The 10458-nt window shown below is 50.4% G+C and overlaps 1 protein-coding gene and 1 pseudogene across 4 annotated transcripts; one reads left to right on the top strand and one right to left on the bottom strand.

Annotated features, from left to right (window-relative positions):
* The first annotated feature begins 69 nt into the window (after window positions 1–69).
* LOC311375683 lies at window positions 70–3141 on the top strand (annotated as a pseudogene). The gene is made up of 5 exons (XR_014684285.1): window positions 70–239; window positions 401–546; window positions 579–648; window positions 1194–1253; window positions 2274–3141. The product of XR_014684285.1 is annotated as an uncharacterized misc_RNA (transcript).
* A 100-nt stretch (window positions 3142–3241) lies between these two features.
* On the bottom strand, window positions 3242–10257 carry perm1a (PPARGC1 and ESRR induced regulator, muscle 1a). Of its 3 annotated transcripts, XM_084490751.1 has the most exons (4): window positions 10050–10257; window positions 5990–9668; window positions 4917–5033; window positions 3244–4289 (listed from the first exon to the last, which is right to left on the bottom strand). In XM_084490751.1, exons 2-4 carry the CDS (start codon window positions 9657–9659, stop codon window positions 4159–4161), a joined length of 3918 nt encoding a protein of 1305 aa, XP_084346877.1. In that variant the 5' UTR covers window positions 9660–9668; window positions 10050–10257; the 3' UTR covers window positions 3244–4158. The 3 variants fall into 3 exon arrangements, with proteins under 3 accessions (XP_084346878.1, XP_084346877.1, XP_084346876.1); XM_084490752.1 differs by lacking the exon at window positions 4917–5033 and having other exon boundaries at window positions 3242–4289; XM_084490750.1 differs by having other exon boundaries at window positions 4170–5033.
* Window positions 10258–10458: the final 201 nt, after the last annotated feature.

Here is a 10458-nt window from a genome sequence, read left to right as displayed (position 1 = left end):
CTGTACATCTACAGGACCAGCCTGTACATCTACAGGACCAACCTGTACATCTACAGGACCGGCCTGTAGATGTACAGGACCAACCTGTACATCTACAGGACCAGCCTGTACATGTACAGGACCAGCCTGTACATCTACAGGACCAGCCTGTACATCTACAGGACCAGGGAGGGCCAGCCTGTACATCTACAGGACGCTAGGAGCCTCATAGCCAGAGGCACGTGCCTGCCCCTGCTCCGGTTAGCCCCGTTAGCAGTGCAAGCTAGCCCCGTTAGCAGGAGCCAACCTGACCGAAATGCTGCTGCATGCGTGTTCATTAAAAACCCTCCCTCACTTCTCATCCCCCCCCCCCCCCCCACCCTCCCCCCTGTCCATCTGTCCCCCCCCCCCCCCTGTGCAGCAGTCCAGTTGGCAGGGCTCCCTCCACCTCCAGCAGACCGCGCCGCCGCCCGCCGCCCCCCACCTTCAAGCTGTGCACCCCCCCCCAGGGGAGACGCTGCCGGAGGAGCCTGGTGCTGACGGGGCCCCAGGGCCGCCGCGCTGGGCCTGGAGCCGGAGCAGGGCCCGCGGGGGGGGCCCGGCCCGGCGCAGAGGGGGGAGGCCGTGTCCCGGCTGAGGCTGCTCAACGCTCCTCCGCTGCACGATCAGGTGAGGACCCGAGTGAGAACCGCCGCCGCCGCCGCCGCCGGCGGGGATGAGACCAACCGCCTCTGTGGAATGCCTGCCACTCCCAGCTGTGTGTGTGTGTGTGTGTGTGTGTGTGTGTGTGTGTGTGTGTCTGTGTGTGTGAGTGAGAGATATTTGAACAGGTGCTCGACATGAAATGGATCCTGTAGTAAACGTTGGTGTGTTTGTTATGGTAGGCCGTGGGAGGTAACTCAGTGTGTGTGTGTGTGTGTGTGTAGGAGGTAACTCGGTGTGTGTGTGTGTGTGTGTGTGTGTAGGAGGTAACTCGGTGTGTGTGTGTGTGTGTGTGTGTGTGTAGGAGGTAACTCGGTGTGTGTGTGTGTGTGTGTGTGTGTGTGTGTAGGAGGTAACTCAGTGTGTGTGTGTGTGTGTGTGTGTGTGTGTGTAGGAGGTAACTCAGTGTGTGTGTGTGTGTCTAGGAGGTAACTCAGTGTGTGTGTGCGAGGTAACTCAGTGTGTGTGTGCGAGGTAACTCAGTGTGTGTGTGTGCTTTCTCCTCCCTGCAGCGGCTCATCCCGTCCAGCCCATCGCCAGCCTCTCCAAGCTGCCCTACTGTTACTCACCAGGTAAACATAAACACTTCACACAAAGCACAAACGTCTGCTCTCTGTTGTCGTTGCACCACGCACACAAGTATGCGCGCTCCCGGGCTGGGCAAGCTCAGGTATCGGATCACAAAGGAACGGAAAAAAAAAGGTTACTTGATTCAGTCGACGATACAACGATCGCGTCACCCGTCTCTTCACGCTATGAATATCTTATGTTTTCGGTGTCCGTCGGTAAAAACAACGGCGGAACTGTTTGGTGCCCCGAGGGCGCGGGCGCACGTCTGAAAGCGTGGCCGCCGCTCGCGTGAGGCAATGAAACCAAGCCCCTGGTTAGCCTGGTCTTCCTGAATACCATCAAGGCCATGCTGCCATGCTTCCAGCGCCGGCCTGACCTAAAATGAAACGCCGCCTACGCACACGATAGAGGGGCGGGGGAGCTGTTGCCGCCGGAGGCCGGGGGGGGGGGGAGGGGGGAGGGGGGGGGGAGAGACAGAGGGAGGAAGACAGTTCAACGGGCAGGAAATACGCAGATGTGCCAAATGAAATGGAGCTCTGTGCAGCTTTAAATATCCTGCATGCAGGTGTTGGGGTCGGGGGGGGGGAAAGCCCAGTGTAAGGCAACACTGTTTCAGCCGCGGTTACCACTGGGCCAGTGATTGACAGCACACAACTGGAAACAGGCTCCTCCCACAAACCCCTGTCCACAGCTCAACGGATCCTAGTGTCGCGGGACCGTGGGAAAACCAACGTCAGGCGCCGGGTTTGGGTGTGTTAATGAGGGTTGGAGATCTCCAGTTGGATACATGATGCACTACGTGGGTTTCTGTGGTATTTCAAGGGAAAGAGCAGCTTTAGATGGTGTGATGATTGCCACAGATGTTATTCTTCTGGTTTTCACTGTAAGACTATACGTTAGGACCGAGGCGATTACAATCTCATGCGCCTGGGAGTCCTTATAAACACAAGGAAGAGGCTTCACGCGGCCCTGTATGTTTTCTTGAACTAACGTCCTGTGAATTCTCTCTCTCCGTCGCGCAGACTTGAACTCGTACCTCCAGCCCACAGAGCCAGATGACCAGGAAATGGACTACGACAACATTTGGGAATATGACCAAAACACCGGCATGATCCAGCCCACGTCTGGAATTTCGCAACACCGGACGGGATTAGGCTTGGGGGCCAGAGGCCTTATAGCCATGGCAACGCAGCAGAGATAGTCATAAAACAAAACATCGGGCCCGCCACTCGTCTGGACGTGTGCAAACAAAGCGATCTCTATCAGAAGGGTTATAATAAGCCCGCTATCAGAGGCCGCCTCGCTCGCTCCGACACTGCGGGGGGGGGGGGGGGGGGGGGGGGGGCTGTTTAAAGAGCCGTCGTCAGGCAGAGGAATGCACGGTGTACCTAGTGAGTGGGTACCACCACCACCCCCAACACAAGCTCATGGAAGGGACCCCTAGCCCCACCGCTAGACGTAGCAGAGCCCTTTTCACATGAAGCTTAAAAGGCAGGCCGGAGCTCCAAGTGCTGAATGTTTATTTTTGTACGCGTTGTGTTTTGTGCGATTGCTGATGTCAATACTGTGAGTTATTTTGTAGTTCAGCCTATTTTTTTTTTTATATTTAAGAACTTACCGTCCCGTTTTCCGCTTCTATTTTATTTGTGACTCTAATATATAAAACCATTCCAACAAGGCTCAATATGTTCAAACATGTACATTATGTAAATATTATTTTATTATGCCATGACAACAGAACTAGATTGCTTGAATGTAATTGTGTTATTTACAATAGTTACTGCAATATACAGATGTTGTGGTAGCTTGCTCCTATTTCGTTTGAAGTGTTTATTTATATTTGCAAATAAAAAAATACAATAAATCAGTTGACCTCTTCATTGTACCACGAATTCTGATGTTTCACAATATTGTCAATTGTTTTATCAATGTATAAACAAAGTAACATGTTTCTTGGTTAAGCAGAGTCTTTCACAAGATAAAGTTAGAAGATGAATTCAAGAGAAGATTAAATTAAAGAGTGAAGATCAGCCACACTACTGAAACGAAAATGTAATAGTTAACGTTCTACTTGAACAACAGACACGTTTGTCAGTCTTAGCGCGCCACCTGGTGGTAGAAATCTTCCATCATATTCGCTTAAACAGATATTTCACAGTAGTATGCCGCCCTCTGGCGTTCACGAGTAGTGCAATAACAAACTCAAAAAGGTGGTTGCCATGTACAAGACGAGTCTGGAAGAGCAGATATATTATTTAATACGATAAAGTGAAACACCGCGCTCACACTTACTTAAAACAATATGCATACTTTCAATACTTTATTCTTAAAATATGCCCTCTGCAGTCAATTCTGTCTAACATGATACTGGCTCATAGATGTAGTCCCCAAAACCTGTTACAAGCTATTGCTAGGAAATGTGGTGATCACAAAGGAGAGAGCAAAAATTGCAGATAAGCAGTCTCATTTTCGATACTTCCGTTAATCCTTTTGGTCTTTAATTTCTGACGCTTAAACACTTAAAAAAAATGGGAATAGAAAGTGAACACAAAAGTTTACAAATTAGTTCACGAAACCAACTTTTTCTTCACAATCACATGTGGGAAGCCCACATATGATTGTGAATTTTAAAAGCATCATTTGAACCCACAGTGGTACCCCACTGTGGGGTCAAATGATGCTTTTAAAAACACTTGAGAACTTTTACCAATTACAGGAAACATTTATGAAGACATCAAACCCTAACCCAACGCAACAAATGATCCGACTTTAAAAACACAGCTGAGAAAACTTCCATAATGGAAACTTGTTATGTTAAGAATGAAATAGGTGACACTATTAATGACATTTTAAGCCTATGTTAAAAAGTAAAATTATTAAAAACATCAATTAAAATAATAAATCCAACTACAGTTGTACTTCACCGCCTGGTCCTTCCAGTGGAGGCAGACCCACAGCAGGACGGCCCCTTGAGCGCTCCCTCATGCGTCTCCGCAGGTACCCAATGGCAGACAGGGCGCTGACATTGGCCAGGGCGACTGTTGAGACAAACCAGACACGAACAAGGTCAAGTTAAGCAGGATACAGAAATATTAAGCAGCACTTCATTAGGATTACCTCGGGATTAAGGCGAGACCCCATCCCAGGAAAAACAGCTCAAAAACAGCCAACGGTAACAGGATTACTTAACCGAGAGCAGAACTCACTCACAGGTGATCATACTCATCAACACAAGGTGCTAGCAATTCCACTAACGACACACAGGGAAAAGAGGAAGCGGTGCATGCTGGGTAGACACAGGATGTGGCCAACCAGAGGATAGCACAGCATAGATATGACGCTCTGTCTCAATACTTGATGGATCACGAATCAAGAAATGATTTGTTGGCGCATAAGGCCTACATTTGAAGTACTTTATCTTAATCATATCAAGACTCACAGTAAAGAGCCATATTAGTTCAAAGCACAACACTTTGAACACCATAATTGTTCTGTTGTCTTTGAATTATACGTTAAACAAATCACTTATTAAATTGCTCTGAAACTGCTTGGATTATCCCAAATCCAATGTCTCTGGTTGAGATCAACCAGAAACCCGTTTCTACCTTGACCTACACCGGGACGGGAGGTTGAACGACGGCAGGCTTTACGGTGCAGAAACCTACCGGCCTTCCAGGCGTCTCCTACATGGGGATCAGCAGACCTCAGCACCCACGAGGCGAAGGCAATGCAGACCAAGCACATATCTGACTGCCTCAGAGGGACCAGGGACACCCCCAGAGCTGAGGGACACGGGACAGCCTCAGTCAGAAGAAGACGCTTTCAGACAGAGCCACTGAATCACATGTTAGATCCACGTCATTAAGGGGCAGGTAGGTAAGGCATCTTACCAAGGTGGCCTGCAGTAGCCTGTGTATACAGGACTTTGGATTAATATCAAATACAATCACATCACATACTATAAAATTATAGTGATAAAATAAATTAAATAATACAAATATATGTATTGTATTTAAGTTAATTCAAATGGATTCATAATATTGAGGTTAAGTTCAGAGGAGGATCCAGACTAAATTCAGTTGGTGGGAACTGACTAAATGCAGTGACCATCTGAACCAGAACAGGTTCCTCCTTTGATGAAAGCAAAAACAACAAAAATACACAATATTAATTTATTATATATATATATATTCATTTAATATCAATGCATTAGTTGTTTGTCTGTTTTCCCTTCTAAGCTCCAGCACACATCTCCTTCCTCTGTGTCTGGAGAAGAAGCTCCCTCCATCAGAGCTGGGGGGGTGTGAGTGACACAGGGGGCTGAAGAGAGGACGTCACGTACAGACATTCCTCTGGCCCGGCCCTCCGCTACGTGCACCCGGACAGCCGGGGGGGGGGGGGGGGGGGATAATGAATCCTCCCGGCTGGCCCTGACCCCCCCGACTCACTACACTACACAGTACAGTAACTTACAGCTGAGTTGTTAATCCGCTTGTTAGGATTCAGTGCTTTCGAACAAGAATAATTGACTTGCTTTGGCAGTAACTTTTCATCTGTTTTGGTTTGGTCTTTTAATTAGTAAAAAAGTTTCTGAAATAAAGTTCAAGCCAAGTATCCCGTGCAGCTAAACCAAGGCCTCATGTGTCTCTCCTTATTGTTGTATGGAAAACAATGCATATACTATATAACTATTTACAAAAAAACAACAAATTATGCGGACGGAAGCCGCCGGGCTCACAGGGATGTGACACGACTGCCTGGAGGTCTTCAAAGCTCCACGGGTTCAGCTGCCTGTAGACCCTCTCCTGGAAGTGGTCCAGCAGCTCTGGATGTGGGACCAGCCGGTCTTGGTGGCCGAGTCGAGGGATGTCGATGGATGAGAAAACCCGGCGACGGCTGGTCTGCCCGCTACCCTGGTCCACAGGGGTCGAGGGTCCAGAGCTCTGTGGTGTTCGCCTCGCGGGACCACCGAAACTAAGGTTTCTGAGTGAGAACGTGGGGCTCCAGAAGAGGCTCTTAGGGAGGTCCGTGTCGGTGAAGAAGTTCTCATAGATGTCTGTTGAAGCCTCCGCGGCTTCCGTTGCTCTGTGGCTGAACCGGGTCACCACCCGTATCGGACCCAGGTCGTCACCCCGGTCCTCCGCCTCAGACTCAGAACAGGAAGAGTCGCCGGAGGAGGAGGGAGACGATAGGAAGTGATCGTAGGCCTCAGGGTACTCTAGGTATCTGCTGGAGGAACGAGAGCAGCGGGAGGGGATGGGCACCGGCTGGTCTTCAGGGGGATCCTCCTCGGCCTGGTTGAAAGGGGAGAAGAAGCTTCCGCAGTCAAACTCAGAGAAGAATTGATCGTACGTCTCGGGGACGGTCTTTCCACAGCTAAGGTGAGGTCCTGCGTCTTCCGAATCCGGTGGCTTTGGATTTGATTGCTTTCCCCCAAAGAGGCACTTTAATATAGCTGGGAGTGAGATGCGGTAGCTCTCTGCTGGCGTGCCCTCAGAGAATGAAGATGAAGACATGGAGTCTGCGGCGCGGTCACCAGATGGCCTTTGTACGTCTGAAAAACATTCCCTCTCCGACTCGCTCTCCTCCGGAAGGCCTGCTCCCACAGTCTGAACGTTCCGCATCCGGCCGGACTGCTCAGCATGCATAGCGTACAGATTGTGCACACTTGTGTTTTTTGATATCTGCCTGCCGCGCCTGTCCTCGCTGCCGGCAGAGAGCCGGGGTTGAGGATTAGTGTCAGAGGTCATCATCATGTTCTCAGGGTCGATTCCAGCCCCCGACATCCCAGTGCGAGGCTCACCATCCCACAGGACATCCAGCGAACCGAATGCAGCGTCATGTACGCCAGCTGCAGAGTTTACCGTGGCCTGCTCCGAATCAGTAATTGTGGAACCCGTTGCGGCATCGTCTAACTGAGGGGTGAAGTAGCCTGAGTCCGCATTTTCATTCATGGCGGCCTCTTCGCTCTCCGGTAGAGGCGAGAGGGACGGAGGCGGAGTGGTCACGTAGATCATCCTTAAGCCCAAGATGTCGTTTATCGTCAGCCTCTCCATCTCGTTCCAGAAGGAGGACATGGCGAACACTTTGTTCTTAGAGTCAGGAGCATCACTCATATCCTCCCCTGTTTCAGAGGCCGTGCCAGGCCCCTCTGTTGGACCTGTTAGTTCTGATGGGTCTTCTGACACCTCTTGCCTTTCAGCCTCATTCATGGCTTTGCCTCTCTCATCTGTATCCACGACTTGTGGAGTATTGTCCAACATATCCGCAATATTCTGCTCATACTTGGATGAATCTGTGCTGCAAAGACCCCCATAGTTCTGAGTTAACTTAGGTGTATCAGTTGCCATTGGCCTGTTATTTAGTAAACCTTCTGAGCTTATTGAAGGATTAGCAGATATTTCCTCAGAATGAAAAGAGCTTGGATCACAAAAATCAACGGTTACTATCTGTGTTACAGGGGATTGAATTCCTGCTGTGGAGGAATTCCCTGAAAATACACTAATCTTCGGTATTGTCTCAACATGTTGAGTATTTGGTGATGTGTTTTCTGCATCAGGCGACGCTTTACTGAAGTCTAAAATAAAATCAACTGGATTATCGACAATAACTGAACAGTTGAGTCCGATCTTTAATTCTTGGGTCAGCCCTTGTGCATCAGGACCAATCATAACAATGGTAGACCGGGGAAGGTCTGAGCTACTGAGCGGGACTGTCTTGTGACCGTCTATTTCCAGCCTTTGTGTATGCTGAGCATCTCTCGGACACTCTGGAAGGTTGTCTCTGCCAGGGAATCCCGTCTCTGCAGCCAAGTTTGACCTTTCTTCATCATTTTGAGCGGCTTCCATCGTAGAATCATTTGAACCTGGATTGACCTTGGCAGCACAAGAAATCGACTCTCCACCACTGATGCAGCTCCTCTCTGCAAGAGAACGCTTCTTCTCACGGGACTGCTGGAGAGTCCCCCCATGATCAGCAGCTCTCTGGTCTCCTGACAGGAGGCTGATCTCAGAGACAGACTTCCGGGTCAACGACCCCGGGGTGAGAGTCGATCCAGTCGATTTGGTCTGCTGCGAAGGTCCTTCAGCCTGTAAATGCGTTGCCACATTAACACCATCAGCCGGTGTCGGTGCATGACTGTCACCAGCCTGACGGTGTGTGCAGGAGGACTGGTGACTGATTGTATTCGCTTGGGGGCAGTGTAGTGCGTCGCAAGGAGTCAAGGGATAGCTGTGATCGGAGGAGTTTTCTATAAAACGTGACGTTTGGATTTCATCTGTGCTTGGGAGTGAACCAGCAGAAACACCGTCTGAAACGGGTTCTTCACTCCCCCAGACTGTACTGTGGTTCCTGTGTGGATCCATCCCGGTTCTCTGAGCACTTTGCTCCTCACCCTCGGTGCTGAACTGTCCTCTGAGATCCCTTCTCTCCAGCAGAGAGCTGCATCTTCTCTTTCTCTTCTTCTTCTTCCTGCTATAGTCTGACTGGGGGCTGTCTCTCCCAGTGTTCCCCTTTGGAGAATCTGCGTCTAGGCCCGGTAGCAGAAGATTAATGCTCCCTTTTTGTAATCTTTCATCCACTGCCACCCCTACAACGCTACAAACCGTCTCCATGTTAAGGCTTGGTGGTTCGTACTCTGCGTCGGGCCACCGTTTACACTTCTCTGAGCTCGGCGCTCGGGCCGGGCCCAGGGTATTTCCTAAACAGATGAAGTCATCGGAGGGCCCCCGACGCAGACTGGGCTGTCTTGACTTGTGTGGGGCGGTCGTCGTCATCAGCCGGTCCTCTTTGACGGGTACCTCTGTCTCGGGATTAGTCAGTTTGTTAGTCTCTGCACGTGAGCTACCGTCTGCTCCCCCGGGAGCTGTCTTGGAATGGGCCCCGTCCTTCTTCATTGTGTTTATGTTGATGTTGCCCTCGGCCGTCTGCGTTGCCTCTGTGCCAAGTGCGGCCTCACTCCTGGCTCCTGGGAGAGCGGCCAACCCCGCCACTGTTTCAGGCAAACGGCTGCCGCTCCACCGCTTCTTCTCAAGTATGACCTCACCTTGTTCTTCGAGTCCCTCTCGGCCGGGCCCCCCGGGCTGCTGCTGGGGGCCGGCGAGACGCCCGTGCCTCGCAAAGAAGGTATTGATGCACTCCAGGTGTGTGTCCTCTTCACTGCCCGAGAGGACGCTTGCCGTGCCACCCACGCTGTGTTTACGGCCGTCGTGTTCTTCGCCCTCGACGGGGGGGTCGGCCTCTGTGAGCCCGGGGGTCTGATCGATGGGCCGGGCCGCGGCTCTGCGTGGCGTGGTGTCGGGGACCCTCACCCGGGCCCTGGGGACCGGGGCGGGGGGTGGAGTCAGAGGGCTGGACTGGGCGACGCGCTCCTGGGTGAAGTGGTCTCGGCTGCGCTCAAGGGGTTCCATTCAGGTCCTCTTCAAAATACCGGGCAGAAGAAATTGATGACAAATTAAAACTTGTGTGTAAAAATAGATTAGAGTATAATTTGCAATACTATGATGAATGTATGTATGTGTCACTTATGTGGATGCCTTTCTGTGCATATGTTTCAATAAAATGTACAATTGTAATCACTGCAAGCGCACGTTGAGCAAAATCTTTTTTTTATATCATATTACTTAAATGTATCGAAATACGTGACATATAACCAACAAGTGCTCCGTCTGAATAGCTCCGATAACAAGCCAGGTTTACCACGAGGTTAAAATGAATTTACATATAGATATGATTAGCCTATTTAATGGAATACATGATCTCCATAGCAACGTGCTGTGCACCTCTGCACCTCCACCTACCTGTTGGAGATGTTCTGCGTTGCGGTGGTCTGTGCTGCCAGTGGTCAGTGTTGGGTTTTTTTCTGTGTGTTCTGTGTTGGGGTTGTTCTGTGTGTTCTGTGTTCAGTGTTGGGGTGTTCTGTGTGTTCTGTGCTCAGGGTTCCACGCTGCAGAGATCCAGAGCCTCTGGAAAGGCATGTGGCCGCCCCGGGGACGTGCGTCCATGCCATCCAGTGAGCCCCATGATCTGATATATATATAGAGCCCTGACTCAGATCCAGTAGTATCTGCCCAACGCTTAGTGGACGCTTAGCGGTCTCCATTCCAACAGAGGTCTAAGGTTACAGGCCTTTTAATAACCCCCTACCCACCCTCCCGCCATGAAGACAAATATTACTTATTGTGAGCAAAGTTAAACCCCCCCAAAAAC

Source organism: Micromesistius poutassou (assembly GCF_964030765.1).
Source record: "Micromesistius poutassou genome assembly, contig: SCAFFOLD_5657, whole genome shotgun sequence".
Lineage (NCBI taxonomy): Eukaryota > Metazoa > Chordata > Actinopteri > Gadiformes > Gadidae > Micromesistius > Micromesistius poutassou.
The sequence above is the reverse complement of the archived record's forward strand: the minus strand, read 5'-3'. Positions and strand labels throughout refer to the sequence as shown.